Raw genomic sequence first — 20,594 nt, 5'->3', positions numbered from 1 at the left:
GTGCTATTTTTTAAAAGACCATCAGAGGTCTGACTTAGACTACACTCTTATCTGAGATGATGGGATGAAATGCTGAAAGACAGAGGTAGACTAAAGCTTTGCATGTTCTCTTCCCCATCATCTCTCACCCAGAGTAGAGTATTAGGAAGAAAATCCAATGTCAACAGTGGAGTGAGATAGGAGCTCCCAGGTCCTAGGCTCCATTTTTAAACTACATAACCTATGTAAGCTGGAAACTGAGTTAATACCCCATAGGGTTGGTGCAAGCTACTTACATAGGTAAAAATATCCCCAGGGTAATCAGGACAGGAGGAAATGGAGAAGTCCTTACTTAATAATTCTTTTTTTTTTTTTTTTTGCGCCAGTCCTGGGGCTTGAACTCAGGGCCTGAGCACTGTCCCTGGCTTCTTTTTGCTCAAGGCTAGCATGCTGCCACTTGAGCCACAGTGCCACTTCTGGCCTTTTTGTATATATGTGGTACTGAGGAATCAAACTCAGGGCTTCATGTATACAAGGCAAGCACTCTTGCCACTAGGCCATATTCCCAGCCCCTTACTTGATAATTCTAAGACTATTTTTTAAATGAACAATTCTCTTTGGTACTAGAACATGTCCTATTGGTATACTACAAAATAAAAGTTTCATTGCAGGTCTGAGCCTCTCTGAGAGAATGTGAAATGTCCTACTCATAGATTGACCATTAAGTATCCTTCAGAGCAATGATGGCATTTCAGTTTTCACTGCAGGTATAGTTTATTCTCAAACTGTATGTGAAACTGTCACTGTTCACCAGAATTATGAAAAAATGAGCAGGCAAATAACATGAAACAGGTCCAATGGAAACAATGTTCCCAATGCTTATTTTTAAAATATAAAAAAATCCATTCTAATTTGGAAGGGAAATGTGAAAGATCACCTGCAATCACAATTCGCTGTTTTCTAGACACCAAGAAAACCAAGTTTTCTTCATCCAACTGGGAAGCAAGAGGATCTTCTTCAGAGGGGAAGTATCCGAAGATCTAGAATTCCAAACAACACATATGAACATACACACTATTTCAGAATAATCTTTCAAGTAATAACAGACTTTATGTTGGGTGAATGAAAAGCCTCATTTAGATTATCACCTAGTACCTTGCTGTATGATGACAGTGAGTGACCATATTAAAAGGGGACACCTGACACATTCATGAAACTCTATACTAATGACGCATTTTTTAATCTTTCCCCTTCACTTCCTTCCTTTTCTTTCTGCCACTTTCTTTCTTTCTTTTTTTTTTTTTTTGGCCAGTCCTGGGCCTTGGACTCAGGGCCTGAGCACTGTCCCTGGCTTCTTCCCGCTCAAGGCTAGCACTCTGCCACTTGAGCCACAGCGCCGCTTCTGGCCGTTTTCTGTATATGTGGTGCTGGGGAATCGAACCTAGGGCCTCGTGTATCCGAGGCAGGCACTCTTGCCACTAGGCTATCTCCCCAGCCCCGCCACTTTCTTTCTTAGTTGGATCTTGAGCATACTATGTGAGAGCTCTATAACCTGAGTTACCATCCAAGCCCAGTGTTATGCTTTGAAACATAAGTGAGTACTTGGCAGCCCTTCACCCACCAACTTGCTCTGCAAGTTCCAGATCCCACTAAAGTGCATTCTGACTCATTGGTGCCTGGAGTAAAGTCTGAGAGGTGCCACTAATTTCCAGCAAGCTTCCCCTAAAGGATACTTTGAGCTTAAAGGAGCTAGCAACTAAATCACTGAATTAAAATAACATCCATTGCAATTAATGTTTCAATAGCAGTTTATTTATTTGATGTTACCACTTCAGCCACAGCTTGACTTCTGGCTTTTTTGGTGGTTAATTGTAGACAAGAGTCTCATGGACTTTTCTACCTGGGCTGGCTTTGAACTTCCATACACAGATATCAGCTTCCTGAATAGCTACGATCACAGGCCTGAACAACCAGGGTCCTCTTGTGTAGTATATTTTAACCCGTGTCTTCTCATCAATTGCTTTAGAAATATTTCTGCTTCCTCCTTCACATGCCCATATCTAAACATTACACATAAACACAACTGTCTTTATAATTTTTTTTTTCAATTAGACTTCTTTCTATACAAAAACAGGATCAGCTGGGTGCCAGTGGCTCACACTTGTAATCCTAGTTCCTCAGGAGTTTGAGATCTAAGGATTGTGTTTTGAAGCCAGCCTGGGCAGGAAAAGTCAGTGACTCTTATCTCCAATAAACCACCAGAAAACTAGAAGTGGAGCTGTGGCTCAAGTGGTACAGTGCTAGCCTTGAGCAAAAGGATCTCTAGCATTGAGTACAAAGAGGCTCAGGGACAGCACCCAGGCCCTGAGTTCAAGCCCCAGGACTGGCAAACAACAACAACAACAAAACTTAATGAACTTTTTATCCTTCCAGAAAACATAGTTCACAGTTCACTTGAACCCATTTCATAGGTAACAAACCTCTGGGTTAACAGCTAATTTTCTTGAAAACTGCGAAAAGTGAAAGGCATTTTAATAGATCCGTGTTAGAGTGGAGAGAGATCTTTTATTACTGCAATTTCTTGGTTGGGTTTTTTTTTTTAACTGTATTTTTTGGTGTTTTCTTTTTTGGTACTGGGGATCGAACCCAGGACATTGCACTTGCTAGGCAAGCGCTTTGCCACTGAGCTACATCCCAGCCCTACTGCAATTTCTTTAGACATCATTCACTAATGAATTATCCAGTGAAGAGTCCTGATCTGCACCTTAGCTCACAACAAAGCCTTACAGAAATAGCAACCCCCCTATATAGTCACATGGTCTAGTGTTTGAGTTCAGGATCTGCAACTGATATTCAGAACAAACTTCATCTTAAGTCTCAATTTTCCACCACTAAAATAGAAGGATAAACTGTTGAGCCATATTTTTAAATGGGGTTTAAGCAACATCTGTGTAAAGCATTTTCCATTGTGCCTGGCACATAAAAATTATTATTTTAAATAAATGGCTATTGTCATCAGGAAGCCTAGACTGAGAAGTCCACTGGGAGAGAGGAAAAAATTATGTTATATAAAGACAATCACTAATGAAAATAAATCTTCCTCTAAGGGTAGTATTGAAAACCACCAGTTTACTGGTGGATTTTACCAGTTTACTGGGGATTGAACTGGTTTCTTGAACATTTGTTCAGTGGGGTTGTCACCAGTGAAAGCAAGAAGATAAAGAGATTCCATGTAACAGAAGAGGAAATCCTTAACCCAACTTCCCAATTTCTGTGCAAATCATAGGAACTTGAAGTCCACATTATAAGAAAAAAAACCCACTATTAGTCCACAATAAAGGAAATTCATCAAGCAGTTTACCAAGGATTTATTTAGTCAAACAGAATAAAGCAGTGAGAAACAGAATGAGGGAGGGGGTGTGGGAACACCTTTCTATCTGTAGGAGATGGGAGCAGAGTGGCTTAAATATGGTTGTCCTTTTCCCAGATACATCTTTACTTTCTGAGCTAAGGGATTCAGCTTGAAGCTCCATACAGACATGTGGTCACCTAGCAACAGTCATCAATTATTTTGTTAAATTCTTGTTCGTGCTATAGCTGGTACTTGGAGAAAATAAGTCTAGAGTCTTATCACTAAAAACATGGCTGTGAGGGACTAAAGTATGCTTGTTATCCTTATCTTGCCACCTCTTCTTCACCCTCCACAGCTGGCTTTGAGCCAACTCCAGACCCATTTAGAAACCAAGCTGGCTTTGCATCCATTCTTTCTCACTTCCTTTCAAAAGGAGACACAGTTCCCCAAGGTTCATCCCTCCACTTCTTCACCTCACCTTTCATCTCCTCGGTTTATCACCTTTTCCTTTCCCCAACATCATCAACCTCTCTGATTTTTTCACATTTTAAAATGTTCAAATCTCTCCCATCATATAAACAACACAACCAAGCTTCCCAGGTCAATAACAACACAATGAACAATCCTCATAAACATGTTGTATACAAATGCCTGAGCCCTATTAATAACTATCATTGCAACCTCATTCACTGCCATGTACAGTACACAAATTATTTTTCTTGTATTAGCAAACCACCCACAATCATTACCTGTTAACCAATGAAAACAACCCAAAACATATCATTCCTATTAAATGAGTATTACTAGGTAGGATCTTTGTAGTGTTAGGGGCTCGACGGAGATTCCACGTCCCTCCAGGAGTCCACCACTGTCTCAAGTAAAAAGATGGGTTTATTGTGGAAGCAAAAAGCCAACAGACCGGCCAGGAACACAGTGCAGACTCAGGTGCTGGCACTGTGACCCCAAGCACCCCTCAATTTGGGGCTTATAAAGGTAAAAGCGTAGCACAGATGTAGGGGGTTGACATAGGGGGAAGAGCAAGCAACAAACAAGTTAAGCAAGCCATTTACAGAAGCAGAATTTTGAGGTCCGGTTGACCTAATAATCAAGATGGAGTCAGCTCTACTCCCCCAAACATTTCTACCATGTTTCCCTAGTCAAGATGGAGTCAGCTTTGCTCCCTACAACAGTAGGATTCTTAACTACTAACTTTATTAGTCCTACTAATACTCAAACCATAACCATACCATCCTTCATTAAATTTTCAGCCCTAATAGTAACCCTATTAGGCTTCATTATTGCTATAGAACTCAACATATCATACTATTTTAAATTTTACCCAAACTCATATTCATTTAGCTTTTCTAATATATTAGGATTTTTCGCAACAATTATTCATCAACTACTACCTATGATTTACCTCTCATTTAGCCAAAAATTAGCTATATCTATTCTAGATTACACCTGAACAGAAAAAGTTATACCAAAAACTATTTCTTTCATTCATATATCAGCATCCACATAATATCAAATCATAAAGGACTAGTAAAAATCTATTTCTTCTCTTTTATCCTCTCATTCACTCTAATAATTTCTATATTAATTAAAATTCCACGTGTAATCTAAATAATAATAATAAACACCCCCACAAATAAAGATCACCCAGAAACTATCAATCAATTTCCATAACTATACATAGCCCCAACCCTAACAGAATCTTCAAGAATCAATAGTATCCCATCTCCATCATAAGCTATCCAATCCTCTATACTATATAAATCTTTTAGCATTTCCACTCCACCATAATTTAAAATAGCAATTACTAAAACACCCTCTAATAAAATTCCTGATAATAGTAAAAACCAGAATCAAACATTTGAACTTCATGTTTCAGGATACTTGTCAGTTACTATATTGGTAGTATACCCAAATACCACTAACATTCCTCCTAAATAAATTTTAAAAACTATTAATCCTATATAACTAATCATTATCAGGCCACACTTAACAGCTCCACTAACAATTAGACCTACCCCAGCATAAATTGCTGAAGGTTTTGCAGCCACCCCAATTCTTACCCTTCTCTTCTCTAGCTTCCTTCTCCAGTGCCATGCTTCCTTACACTAATGCTAAAGTTTGAATTCCTCCCAAAGCCATAGTTTGGTTTCTTTTAACTATAATTATGAGTAAACTTTTTGTTTTTGAATGTTTATACCGTCCCTTCTGTATTATGGTTTATCTACTGTTGCCCAAACAAGGGATCACAAACCTAAGCGATTAATGTACCACCTTTTTATTAGCTCAAAAATTACATGGACTAGAAATCCAGGGTAAAAATCAAAGAGTTATATGAAACACATTTTTACTGGAGTCTATGGGGATGAATCCAACTCCAAGTTCATTCAAATTGGCAGTCTGAGATCCCTTTGCTTTCTAGATGTCAGCTAGGGTTGCTGAGCTTCTAGAAACTCCTATTTAGCTGTAGTGTTTGGACACCTCAGCAACAGCAATAGAGACCCAAGACTCTTTCTTCCCTTCCCGTCTTATTTTTAAGACAGTACTTTGGATCCACTGAGATAATCTAGGATGATCTCCTTATATGAAGTTCAGCTGATTAGCTCCTTAAATCTAACTACAGAATCCCTTCACTGCTTCATCTGGAATAGATTGAGTTGATTATATAACCAAGGACAAGGCTTATGATAAAAGAAGACCCTTTTATCATCCTACCTATCACATTCTCATTAATAAACACTACCCAGTATAATTATAATTACACAACATTTTTTCAATGTAAATGTTTATCAGTCAATTTTACCTGAGGTAAGCATGTAAAATAATAGTTTTCAGACTCTTAATATGAAAAAAACAATGGAAATGATGATTCAGTACTATGAAGTTATAAATTCCAAAGTTTCTCAGAGCTGGAGGAACTCTTCAAAATTTGGGAATCTAATTTTTAGTAGTGTACTATACATGCCTATGATATCTAACCTCACAAAAACAGCTTGCACTTATCCAGCTTGCTTTGTAATTTTTACATAAGTGTTGTGCAGATAATGACAATGTATCTGTTCAACTATCTGAGAACAGATGTAGGAAGAAATCCAGCAGCAGTGTTTCATGTGCAGTGACGTTACATATGATAGAACTTAGAAATGGATTTAACTCCTGCTTCTATTGTCAATAGTCATATGACTTCAAGTGTTTTACTATCTCTGAGTTTTGCCCATCCTGAAAATAAAGATAATCAGTAAAATTTCTCACCTCCTGCATTGTTAGGGATTAATGTCAGACATGCATGATTAGATTACTTAGCAATTAGGGAGACTAGATAGTGCTTCAGTAGCTTGGAGGACCAAGTAGGGAGCTTGATCAGAGTCAACATTTGAGTTTAACATCAACGCTTCCAGAGACAGTATAGAAAACAAAACCCAGTCATTATCTTTGCTATTTTCAAACAGTTCAGTCTGCTTAACCATGTATTTATCTTTTTCTTATAGCTATATATAGGTAGATTCTATTTTATAGGATGTCTTTCTCAACATCCATCCTGTTTCCCACTTTCTCTCTCCTTTTTGGTGGTGATAGAACTGAGGTTTGAACTCAGGGGCTAGTACTTGCTAGTCTGGCACTCACCAGCTGAGCCATACTTCCACCCCTCTTTTTCAGTGGTTCATTTTAGGATTGAGTCTCATTTCCCATGCTGGAAGCTTAGGTCCACCTATTTTCAGGCTTTCCATTGTCTCTGAGATGACAGGCCTATACCAACACCTCCAGCTTCCCAATTGTTGGTAGAATCCCTTGGATTTTTCTATCTGTCCTAAGCTGGAACCAAACCTTTTCTGCTATAAATCTCCTTCATAGCTTAAGGTGACAGATATATGTCACTTTGTCCAGCCATGTGGGTTTGGAAAGGATTCTATGAACTTTTCTGCCTGGGCTGGTTTTGAACCATGTTTTTTCAGTTCTATCTTCAAAGTTGCTATAGACACCTAGTTGCTACTTTTACTTATAAAAATATAATTTTCAATATATCAAATTCTCAAAATTTATTGAATAAAAACTTAAGACACTATGTCAAATAAACTTCAGAAAATAATAAAAGTTTTATATTTTGAAAAGAAATATTTTAAACAAATAATATTACTAAAGAAGAAAAAAATATGCCAGGGTCTGGTGGCTCATTCCTTTAATTCTAGCTACTTCAGTTGATTGAAATCTGAGGATCATGGTTCAAAGTCAGATCAAGCAGAAAAGTCCATAAGACTCATATTTCCAATTAACCACTGAAAAAGCCAGAAGTAGAACTATGGTTCAAGTGGTAGAGCACTAGCCTTGAGTAAAATCTTTAGGGATAGTGCCCAGGCCTTGAGTTTTGGCACACACACACACACACACACACAAAACTTCTTTCCTTGTGTCGTGAATCTCAAATTAGTTCTTTCCACATTTTAAGTTCCAGTGAGGAACTGACATGGGTTGAATATTTTATGACTATAGTCTATAACTATAGACTATGAACTCTCTCTTAGTTATGCTTCTTACAGGGTTATATACATACTGAATTGATTATTTTTTAAATTACTCTTTCCCCCTGATTACACATACACATATATGTATATGTATATATGTACATCTATATATAGAGAAATAGAGAAATATGGAGAATGTGAAAAACAGGTAGAATAAAAAAGCTTTGTATGACTTATTTTTAATTTAGCTTGGAATATTATTTTAACGTATCTGAAAGGAAAAATATAATTTCAGCTTTATAATAATTCACTTTCAATTCACTTTTTGGAAGAAGTATAATTATAATGCATCCTGAATGGTAGCATGTGACTCGTGTTTGAATTAATTTGTATTGTGTTTAAAAAATATTTCCAGTTGGGCACTGGTGACTCACACCCATAATACACTTACTCAGGAGGTTAAGATCTGATGGACTGAGGTTCAAGGCCAGACTGGGTAGAAAAGTTCACTGCCCCCCACCCCCCATCTCCAACATAAGCAGCAAAAAGCCAGACTGAAGGAATGAATTTAGTGGAAGAACGTCAATCCAGAACAGGTAAGGCCAACACAAATGTTTGGTAGGATGGTGTGGTACAAAAATCAAGTCATGTCTGAATGGGAATCATTCACTGGCTAACTTTGTAAACTTAAGGCAGTCACATTTTTTTAGCTGTCTTTTTAAAATTTAATTTTACCCATTTTTTCTTCTTTAACACACATTAGGGGATTCTGCTTAACATATTAAGTGGCCTATACATGACAAATGCTAGAAATGTATTTGGTAAATAAAAAGATGATTGATTGGCATACAACTTGCTTTATATGTGTAATTTTTATTTGTTTACACTTTTAATTTTTTACACTTTTTTCTTTTTATTATTATCTTTAAGTAGTTGTGCAAAGAAGTTGCTATTTAACAAAGCAGTTTATAAATGCAATAGCTCTCTTTACACATCATTTTTCTTCATCATAAATTAAAAACACACATCTAAGAGATGTTTTGATTGAATTCTAAGATTTTAGTATTATATGGGCAAAGGCAAATTCTTCAAGATTAAATGCATCTAAAAGCTAGAAAAAGAATGTGTAATATTTTGTGCCACAATAAGATTGATATTTGGAATCTGATTTGTACCTCACTGCCTGATTTTAAAAGATAGAAGCTAAATTGCTTGCCTAGCACATTGGCCTGGGTTCAACCCCAGCACTATAAAATAGCAACAACAACAACAATAATATTATCTCTAGTTCTTCTTTTTGCTAGTATTGGGGTTTGAATTCAGAGCTTTGTGGTTGTTAGGCTCATTCATGACTGGTATCATACCACTTGAAACAAAATTTCAGTCTACCTTTTTGCCAGATAATTGGAAATAGTCCCTCAGACTTTTCTGCCTAGACTGCCTTTGAACCATGAACAGCTAGGTTTACAGGTCCAAGTCAGTGACATGTGACTATGACTCTTGTTCTTATAACCTGATAGGCTAGTAATACCTGGTAAATTATTTTAATTCAGGTAATCCATACTGAAATAAAGATAGTTTTAATTTATTTATAAAAATGATATATCTGAAGGCCAGAAAGGTTGGGTCACACAGCTTGAAGTAGAAATGTCTCTGAGGAACACTGACACAGATTGTCTGTTAAAATATATATATATATATATATACATATAGATCGAGCATATACATATACACATATACATACTTTATATACATAAAGATCGAGCAGATGTCAGAAAGAATGAGGCTCAACTTCCTCATCTTTACAACAACAAAAAATCAGCTTTACTTTAAGATTGTATTTCATTACATTCAGAGGCCAGAGTCCCAGCTATCATGGAGTTTCATGTAAACAGATATACCACAGGTTTCCTTGTTGTTATTTGTGGGACATACTAGAGCACTGCTCTCCTGTTAAGGGTATAATATCTCTCTATAGTATCTGCTGTTTTTACATAGACAGATACATTGTTTAGCCAAATACATTGTTTAAAAAACAGTTAATTTCTTTGTATAAAAGCATATAAAATTATTTTGGTAACACTGGGTTTTGAACTCATGGTTACTTTGTAGGTAGGTGCTCTACCCCATGAGACTCTGTGTGACAATTTCAAGTTAATATTCTGTCAATCAAAAAACACCTTAAAGATTGACAGAAGTTATCTATCTCAGTCTCTTCCTTCTCTTATGTAAGGATTTGGACACAGTGAAAATCTTGGTGGTTGTTAACAGTAACAGTAGTTCGAATCGGCAGATTGGTCTAAAAGTGTTTCAGAGTGACAAATGCATAGCACTTTATATTTCATGCAGTAGCCTTGGCTAGCTGGCTATAGACATTAAAACAAGTACATAGCATAGTGGTTTAATGTCCATGGGAGTAATACTTAGTTTTGGTTGTATATCCTGAAGACAAAGAACATCCAGGTTTTCTATTATTTAAAGAGTATGAAAAAGGAGTACCTCACACCAGTCTATGGAGGCATCTGGCTTGTTGCAGAGTTTCCTATAAAAGCATTTCGCATCTTGATTCTTCACTTCAGGACCAAAGAATTGCTGCACTGATGCATAGAACTTGTCACAGTCAATTACATCTGTTGGAAACAATACAGGCAAATTTACATCAAGTTCCAAAGACTGTTTACTATTATAGTTTTTTTCATTTCCTATATATCAATTTCTGTACTGTAACCTGTGAAAACCCACTTTATCTGATTTTTTGTTTGTTTATTTTAATGCCAGTTTGAGGCTTGAACTCTGGATCTGGGCACTGTCACTAAACTTCTTTTACTCAAGATTAGCATCCTACCACTTGAGCCACAGCTCCATTTCTGGCTTTTTTTTTTTTTTAATATGGTTTTAGTGGAGATAGTCTAATGGACTTTTCTGCCTAGGCTGGTTTTGAACTAGGATCCTCAAATCTCAGTCTCCTGAGTAGATAGGGTTTCAGGAATGAGCCACCTACATATGCAGCCTCTTTATCTCAATTTTAGAGATGTTGTCTTTGAAAACTTAACTAGGCCTTTGTTTAAAATATTACTAAATGGGAGGAAATATTTTTACTTTGATGTTCTGAACCCTCTCCAAAGCTTTCCTTATAAGCTATTTTAGAAACCATGTACAGGACTACAAAGATAAGAAAATAGATAGCTTCTTGTTCTAAAATTTTCACCAATTGGAATCTCTGGTAGGATTCATCTTAAAATGAAGGTAGAGCTGTGAAGCAATTACTGAGTGGTGTTTTCACACTATGTAAACACACCTCACATATTATTTGAATTTTTATCTTTCCCCCAAATTTATGGATGCATTGAAGCAAGACCACTGAAGGAATTTGATACATGGATTCTTCAGATTATATGGAGTCAAAACTCGATCCTTTTATTTACCTAACAAAAAGAATATTGTTATATGACAAAACTAAGCTAGCTATTTAGAAAATGAAAAAGTAGATAAGCATAATCTCTTCTGTTAAGGAACTTTCATTCTAATAGGAAGATCAGAAAACTAGGTAATGAACAAACAACTTATAGATTGTGGCCAAGAGTTGTTAATGGAGAATTGAATGAAATGTGTGGTAAGTGAAAAGCAGCACAGCTCCCAAAGAACACAAGAGAGCTCCTACTTACTAGAAGTAGTCATCTCAACTCGCTTAGTGCTACAGGTACTTATACCAATGTTGAAATTCATAGAGCAACATATTTAAGATTAGCGCACTTTATTGGTTAGTGACACTGGGCATGCCATACCTCAAAGACAAGGTGAAAATAAAGGCCATTATAGAAAGAGGTTAAGGGTGAGGAAGGAACCAAGTGGTAAGCCGTGATCAAGTTACAGGGCATTGGGGATGGAATGGACTTCACTGAAGTGGAGAAAAAATTAAGACTTGATAAGTAGAAAGGAGCTAGTTACACAACAGCAAATGAAAACATTTAGACAGAGGCTGATAAATAGAAAGTCCTGAGTTTGTGAGTAGAGAGTAGAGTGGGACTAAGGAATGGTCTGTGAGCTGAGACCAGAGAGGAAGAAAGGAACTGTGCTCTTGTTCTCAGATGGATAGTAGGTTATCATTGGATGCTTCTATAATGGAAATAACATAATCTTCTTACATTTTGTATTGTAAATGCACTCTAGTTACTAGGAGAAGGCAACAATGAAGGCTGTGAAACCAATTAGGAGCAGGAGAGTAGGAATGGGATGGAAGGATGTTACTGCAATAGTACAGGCTTCAGAGAGTGGAGGTTGGGGCTAGAGATACCAAGGCATTGTGCATGTCATAGATTTTCATCAATGTAATGATCAGCAGCACATCCTTTCACTCTTGCAAGTGTACTCAGTTAGACAATAAGTGATATAGGCACCCTAGAGATGGCTATGGATATTTTTAATATTATGGGGAGAATTTGTGAAGGGATGAGATATGGTTGAGGGTAGAAGTGGCAAGTGAAGGAAAATCAAGAATGTACAGCTATGGCTTTCAAACAGGAAGATGACGAGATCTTGTGCCTCAACATGTCTCCCTCCTCCCATCCTTCACTCTTTCCCCCATGCCAAACATAACACACACACACACACACACACACACACACACACAGTCACACACGCACACACACACACCAGAAAAAGGTCAATGTGTCAGGGTTGAGAAGCCTCAATCTAGAATGACATTCAAGTTTTTGTTTTCACACTTAGAAGATGCTTATAAGGACTGTGCCTTGCAGGGAAATAAAATATCCCATTTGGGTTACATTAAATTTGAGATTCCTATGAGTATTCAAATAACTACTTTGCTCTTTAAAATTCACACCAGCTGGTAAGATTTATGCTTGACTATGTCGCTGGAGGATGATGAGATTTCCTAGCCTGGGATGCTCTGAGTTCAACTAGGTCATTGGGAAGATTTAAGAGGAGTATTACTGGGGTGAACTTCTGCAGGCTATATAACATCATTCTGAGGTAGACACTGTTCCAAAGCAATGTTCTCAAGCTGGGTGTGGTGCTGCATGTTCATAACCCCAGCAATGGGGAAGTGGAGGCAGAAGGACCTTGAATTCAAGGACAATCTGAGTGTAGGGAGAACCTTTTCTCAAAATCAAAAAATCTCTCTGGTGCTTGGATCCTTGCCTATATTAAAAAGTAGACCCTACTTACCAATATTTATTAACAAAAATGAATTTATTTCATACAGCATTAATAGCCTATGATAAATTACAATTATATTTTTAATCTGTGCAATTTTCCAAACCAGTCCTGTAGTCATGGAGAGGCCAATTTTCTGCAATATTTATCTCCCATTTTCAATATAATCTGACTTAGTTTTAGTTTTTCTCTAGGAAAACAAGCCTAACTCATTTGTTTAGCACACATTTAAGGAATGTTTCATGATACCAAGCAGAACCTTAAATTGCCTGCTCAGTCAATAGTCGGGGAGCAGGAATAACAGCAAACCCACAACCTATAGATGTCAGCAGGCTGAATACAGCTGGTAACTTCCTCAAGACAGCAAAAAGTGCATAGGCAGTGCTAAAGGTGGCATTACTTAGGGTCAGTTTGGCAGTCTTTGCAAAGAGATGCATTTGATTTGGGTCTTGAATGATGAACAGGAATTTACAGGAGCAAAAAAAAAAAAAAGCAGATACCCTATATGGGAACAATGATTTGTCAAAATTAAAATCATAACAAATAGAGCATACTTAAAATTGCTTAAAAGTTCCTGAGAGGGTAGACTGAAAGTGCCAGGAAATGGGGCTGGAAATGTAGGTTGAGAAATGGTTGTGACTTTATTTAGAACACAGGGATTTTAGTGGTGAGCTGATAAGTCAAGAACATAACAGATCTATTTTTTTCCAGTCCTGGGACTTGGACTCAGGGCCTGAGCACTGTCCCTGGCTTCTTTTTCTCAAGGCTAGCACTCTGCCAACTTGAGCCACAGTGCCACTTCTGGCTTTTTCTATATATGTGCTGAGGTGCTAAGGAATCAAAGCTAGGGCTTCATGCATGGCAGGCAAGCACTCTACCACTAAGTCACATTCTCAGTCCCAGATCTACTTTTTAAAGAAAAAACTGCAGAAGTATAGAGTAAGAAATAAGTCTTGGCAGGAAAACTTATATTAAGAGACTATTGTAATAACTTGAGAAGGATATCATGACACAGTCAAGGTTATATCTAGACATCTAGCTCAGGAGATTGATTAAGTAGATAGTGTACCAGAAGACTGAGTAAGAACACAGGAGGAAAATATCAAGAAAATAAGGAGGCAGCCAAATCAGGAAAATCAGGAGAACAGAATCAGGAGAATCAGGAGAAGCCATGGAAATGTCTCATGATAGTAATCCCAGCTACCCAGGAAGATGAGATAAGAAGTATCTCAATTTGAGGCCAGCCTGATCAAAATGTTCATGAGTCTCAATGTCAATCATGAAAGAGGATATGATGAACTTGTCATCCTAGCTAAGGTAGATCCTTTGTAAATAGGAGGATCATGGTCTAGGTCTTCCTGGACAGAAATTGAGTCTGTCTAAAAAAAAAATGTCCTGAGCAAAAAGACCTAGAAACATGGCTCAAATGTAGAATATCTAACAAGGTCAATGCAGTGATGGACCACATGAGCTACATACAAAAGAGAAAACAATTTGTTGAACTTCACAACCATTACTTTACAGAATATGCTGATAAGAGCCTTTTCAGTGATGAGGAAGCAGGACTGGCGTTGGGTTGACAAGGGATTGTTGATGCTGTGAGAATTACAACAGAGAAGAAGCAGAGAAATGAACAGGGGTGCCCTGAGAGGAAGAGAAATTCATGAGGAGTATATTTAGATTGAGAGAATAAAGCTAGTGGAAAAAGAGATCTCAATGTTGTGACAGCAAAGTAATTGCCTTTTGGGGGTGGAGTGAAGGAGAGGAGCACCAGTGCTGTGTTAGGTAGTTTAGGAAATAGGTTGGGAACCTTGCTTTGTCCTACAATATAGGGTGCTTGGCTGGGTGCCTTGAGGTTTTCAAAGATGATTCAGAAGACATGGTGAGAGTTTGGAAAAATAAGCTACAGTGCTAAGACAAATTTGAGTAGGAGAAGAGGAAAGCTTTGTTGAATTCTTGGGAAACTTCAGCCATGATTGTAAAATCTAAAGAACCTATCTGAAAGTTCTGAGCCTAACACTTGTAACACTAACAAAAGCTGAGCAAGTTGGGAAGGTGACATCTCTATTCATTGTTCCCTAGATAAATGAAATTTATTTCATGCAAGTCAAATGAAACTTTATTAACTTTGGTGACCTATTTAATTACAAAATATTATTCAAATAATACTTGTTGGGCTCAGATATGCAAAATCAAGATCTTTACACACATGACCATCAAGGTTGATGTATTGAAGGATGACTGTGCTGTGTCCTTCGAGGTTACAATGACCCTGCTCCTTTTACTGCAATGGCAGAATTTTTCTAATGATTTTTGACTATGTCATGCATATCATCTGTGTGTGTGTGTGTGTGTGTGTGTGTGTGTGTGTGTATGTGTGTGTTGGGGGCTGTCCTTCCCCCCAGCCCTGGGACAATGGGAAGGAGCCCCTCCCACCTTCCGGCCTCAACAGGAAGAGAAAGCCTCCGCCCCTTGGGAGGTGAACACATGCGTGCCACCATGATGGGGTTGTCCCGCCCACAAAGGAAGTTTCGTGATGTCACTTGATGGACATGGTCCTTAGCCTATGACTGGCCCTTTGGCCAGCCCCCTTTCTTTCCCGCCATTACTTCTATATAAGTGCCTTTCCATATTAAAGTCTTTGAGACGCTTCCCACCACCGCAGCGTGTCTCTGATGCCTTCCTTTTCGCCCCCGCTCTTGGTAACACGTGGGGGGACTGGGGGGAGGGGAGGCTTCAGCAACCTTTCCTCAACTTAGCGCTTGCCCATGTGAGCACGCCTTTGGCCTTCCACTGGCAGAGGGCCAGGCCGAGTGCTCTTTCATAGATTTTGTGGTTACCATTCTCCCCGTGGGGGGAGAAAGGGGTCGTCCAGACCCCAACATGTGTGTATGTGTGTTATAAGGATAGAACCAGGGCTTCAAGCATGATAGGCAAGTACTCTACCACATTTAGCCATGTTTCTAACTCTTGCTTTTTCTTTCATTTTTGAGATACAGTCTCACTACCTTTGTCCAGGCTAACCTCAAACTCACAATCATGCCTCCATCTTCTGGGTAGCTAGGATTTCAGGTATGTATCAACACTCCCTCACCATTCACAGCTCAGCCCTACTCATCATTATTGTCCTAACACCTCCAAACAGCATATTAGACCACTAATCTTAGCTATGGCCACAATGACACATTTTAAGCTCTGAATTATTTTTTCTGCTAATCAACCATACTTGTGCTCACATCAGTCCTGCCTAAATACATGAGCAGTAAAATGGAGTTATAGTGATGGCAGTAGAGTGGAATGATAGTGAAATAGAAAACTCTATTGCTTATAAAAAGCCTTTGGGCTCATGATACTTTTTTGGTCTTAACATAGATAGCACTTAGGATTTGTGTTGTTTCCCTAAAATCCCATGTGTATTAACAGCTTGGTTGCCAGCCTGGGTCCCTATTGGGCAATTCTGGAACCTTTGCTAGGCAAAGCCTTTTGAGAGGAAATTAGGCTATTGAGGCTTTGCTTTTAAAAAGATAACTGGGACTGTGGCCTCTTCCTTTCAGTCCTTCTTCCCAGCTTCCAGAAGGGGAGTAGTTTCTACTATATACTTCTGCCAGGAGGTACTGTCTCAACACAGGCCCCAATCAAACATTTACTTTTCTTAAGTAAGTTAAGGAACATATCTATTCTTTATTGATTATCTCAGATATTTGCTACAAGTGACAGAAAGCTAACAGAGTGTTACAAAATGGCTTCCTGTACTGCCTCCTACTTGGGCACTGTGTACTACTAAGAGCTGTTAAATAATCGTGTCTACAGAACCCTAGATACCATTTAATCAACAGTCTAATTTTACAATTGAGATTACTCAGGTCCAGAGAAGCAGAAAAGGTATTACGATGTCCAATAGCTATTTAGAAAAGTGTAAAAGTACTCAGTTCTCAGCTCCCGACTCTAGTGCCTGTGCTATTGAGCTCCATTGCTTTGCTCTGACAGTCTAAATCATGCACCGGTTCAAATCCACAACCCAGAGTGGCCTTTTCATAATCACCCATCTTACCTTCTTTTGGGATAACCAAGCCTGCTCTCTCCTCTCTTTTCTGGGCTGCTGTCTGTTCAACCAATTTTTCAAACTTGGACAAGGCTAGTTTGAAATTGTTGACCTGAAGTGTTTTTTTGAATTGCTTGTCCTCCCTGGAATCCATAGGCACACAGGGAATGTATTATTTCTGTTCAGAAATAATACTGTATTTTTTCCAATGTGAAAAATCTTCCCATTCTTTCAATGCCTCTCTCTGTATCTCAGTTTGTTCCCTAGGTCTCATTCCTGTGATCTTAAAATCCCATTGTGTGGGAAGGAGTAACGGTGTTATCAAGAGGAAAGCTGACTTAGGTCTAATGCATTTCATAGAGGCAAACACTTCAGTAAAAATCCTGACCTGACCTCACAATGTTACCAGTGCCCTTTAAATGACTTCATTACATCATAATATCTCTGTCACCTCCTAGTTTTCCCATAAACAGATTGCCATTCCCCCCTCACACACAGGGGTGTGTGTGTGTGTGTGTGTGTGTGTGTACTTCTTGAGAGGGAATATGATGAGTATAGACTAGGTAAGAAAGGAACCTGGCATTACTTTCCCCTCTTGTATTTCTTTTTATCCTAAACTTTTCTTCTCTTCCGTGAGGAGATTAAGGTTTTCATCTCTCCATACAGATAATAAGTTTCACACTCATTCTTTTCACTGTATTGGGTATGGAATCTTTTTTCTGTTTTACAGTACTAGAGTTGGAACTCAGGGCTTCACTTTTGCTAGAAAGGTACTCTATTGCTTGAGCCATGCTTCCAGCTATTTTTGGTTATGTTTTAGCTAGGTTCATGTTTTTTGTTTGGGGATTTTTTTTTCTCTTGATTGGCTTAGACTGTGATCCACCTATTTATGCTTCCTGCCATGGCAGGAATGACAGGTATGTACCTCCATAATCAGTTATTTCTGGTGAGATAATGGCCTGTAAACTTTTGGTTTGAGGTGATCTGAAATACTAGCTGGCTTGATTTCTGTCCCCACTTAGTAAAATTGCTAGGATTATAGACAAGCCACTGGCCTAGAACTTGAACTTAATAAAAACATTCTTTTAACTTGAGCTCCTAAGGATAAAAATGTATTGCATCCCGTCATTTCTGCCATACACAAAGCTATTTTTAGAGGACATGGATGCAATATGTTTTTATCCTTAGGAGCTCAAATTAAAAGAGTTTTGTTCCTTTATGAATTGATTTTGAATTAAAATAATAAATAGAGCTAAGCACAATGAAGGAATAGTTGGTGATTGTTTGGGGGGAGGTTTTCAAGGTAAAGTGTCAGGAAAAGAGACCTTTCTGCATATTTCTTTTCCTTTGATTACAATCTTTAATCCTATTTAATTCAACTTCTCATTGAAACAGGATGATTTTCAAATCATTAAAGAAGGAGATGTCTGTTTATCAACAGTTAAATTCCTATGACTTAGGTAAGATAGATAAGGTTCCTATCTACTTTGTCATCCATCTTTTAAAACATCTTTGCATTCAGAGATGAAGCAAATGGTATTGGGTGCCTCCTCAAATTCTAATCCTGTCTGCTTGCTGTCTATTTCTGGATAGGAAGAAGACAGTAGGAGAGAAAACCTCTATGTGGCATATTACATAGACATTCTGCAATACTATTTATTCCTTCTTTTTTCTCTTTAAAGCTTTAAAAATACTCCTTACTCAGTAGCATCAGAGGAACTAATCCTTATGTATGCTTTCTTATGTTCATCGTCCAACTCATTCAGCAAATATCAGTTGAATACTTAGTTTTTATGAAGGTCTGTTTTAGGCATTGAAGATTCCATATTTATTTATTTATTTATTTATTTATTTATTTATTTATTTATTTTTGCCAGTCCTGGGGCTTGAGACTCAGGGCTGGAGCACTGTCTCTGGCTTCCTTTTCCTCAAGGCTAGCACTCTACTACTTGAGCCACAGCACCACTTCTGGCTTTCTCGGCTTTCTCTCTCTCTCTCTCTCTCTCTCTCTCTCTCTCTCTCTCTCTCTCTCTCTATATATATATATGGTGCTGAGGAATAAAACCTAGAACTTTATGTATACAAGGCAAGCACTCTTGCCACTAAGCCATATTCCAAGCCCCAAGATTCCATAATTTTTTTAAAAAGATTATTTTTAATTTAAAAAGTTGCTTTAGGGGCTGGGGATATAGCCTAGTGGCAAGAGTGCCTGCCTCGGATACACGAGGCCCTAAGTTCGATTCCCCAGCACCACATATACAGAAAACGGCCAGAAGCGGCGCTGTGGCTCAAGAGGCAGAGTGCTAGCCTTGAGCGGAAGAAGCCAGGGACAGTGCTCAGGCCCTGAGTCCAAGGCCCAGGACTGGCCAAAAAAAAAAAAAAAAGTTGCTTTAGTTTGTATTGTTAAAGACAGGTTCCCTAGCTTTTGCCCCAGTCAGCCTCAGACCATGAAACACTCATCTCCATTTCCTGGGTAGCTGGATCTGCATTATCATTCCCACCATACAAAATAACTTCTTGAATTTACAATCTAATGGATAAGGCAAATAACTTAGCATGTAATATGTCAGAAAGTGATGAGTGCTGTGTGTGTGTATGCACAACTACACATGTGCATGTGAGTGTGTGTGTGTGTGTGTGTGTGTGTGTGTGTGGGGATTTTGGGGGGAGCTCAGGGAAGGTCAATTACATTACTAATAAAAACATAATTGGAGCATGGTGCTAGTAGCTCCTATCTGTAATCCAAGCTACTCAGAAGCTGAGATCTGAGGATTGTGGTTCAAAGACAGCCTGGGCAGGAAAGTCTGTGAGACTCTGGTCTCCAGTTACCCATCAGAAAACTGGAAGTTGAGCTGTGGCTCAAAGTGCTAGCCTTGATCAGAAAAGCTCAGAGACAGCACCCAGACCCTGAGTTCAAGTCTGGGAACTGAAAAGAAAAAGGTTTTAATAAATATGGGCAGAAACTTGACAAAAAGAGAGGTAGCAAGCCAGTGGATTAATAGTAGAAGGATATTTCAGGAAAAAGTAGGAATAATGTCTTGAGATAAGCATCTAAGTAATAGCAAAAGGGCCAGTGTGGCTATCATGATGAGCGCTAGGAGAACAAGATAGGGAGGTAAGACTGGTGATCAGATCATGCAGGATTCTAGAGGCTATTGTAAGGACTTTGGCTTTCACACTTAAGTGTTGTGGAAATAACAGGATAATGACATCATTTGACTTGTGTTTGAAAAAGAGGACCCCAGATATTTTGTTTTGTTTTGTTTTTGGCCAGTCCTGGGCCTTGGACTCAGGGCCTGAGCACTGTCCCTGGCTTCTTCCCACTCAAGGCTAGCACTCTGCCACTTGAGCCACAGCGCCGCTTCTGGCCGTTTTCTGTATATGTGGTGCTGGGGAATCGAACTTAGGGCCTCGTGTATCCGAGGCAGGCACTCTTGCCACTAGGCTATATCCCCAGCCCGAACCCAGATATTTTGTGAAGAATAAATTGAAAATGAAAAGGGGTAGAGACTGAGAAACCAGGTCATAAAGAGAAAACAGTTCTTCAAATCCTACCAAAGTAATGCCATTT

At 38.5% G+C, this 20,594-nt stretch overlaps 1 protein-coding gene across 2 annotated transcripts in view; it reads right to left on the bottom strand.

Annotated features, from left to right (window-relative positions):
* The window catches only part of Wdr64 (WD repeat domain 64), a 106,813-nt gene extending 89,636 nt beyond the window's left edge, over positions 1–17,177 (bottom strand). For both annotated transcript variants that reach the window (XM_048357322.1, XM_048357323.1), the window contains exons 1-3: positions 17,033–17,177; positions 10,306–10,436; positions 917–1,019 (exon numbers count right to left, since the gene is read on the bottom strand). In XM_048357322.1, coding sequence (XP_048213279.1) covers positions 917–1,019; positions 10,306–10,436; positions 17,033–17,177 — 379 coding nt within the window. The remainder of the gene's footprint in view (positions 1–916; positions 1,020–10,305; positions 10,437–17,032) is intronic.
* Between the last annotated feature and the right edge of the window lie 3,417 nt (positions 17,178–20,594).

Source organism: Perognathus longimembris, chromosome 11 (assembly GCF_023159225.1).
Source record: "Perognathus longimembris pacificus isolate PPM17 chromosome 11, ASM2315922v1, whole genome shotgun sequence".
NCBI classification, from domain to species: domain Eukaryota; kingdom Metazoa; phylum Chordata; class Mammalia; order Rodentia; family Heteromyidae; genus Perognathus; species Perognathus longimembris.
The sequence above is the reverse complement of the archived record's forward strand: the minus strand, read 5'-3'. Positions and strand labels throughout refer to the sequence as shown.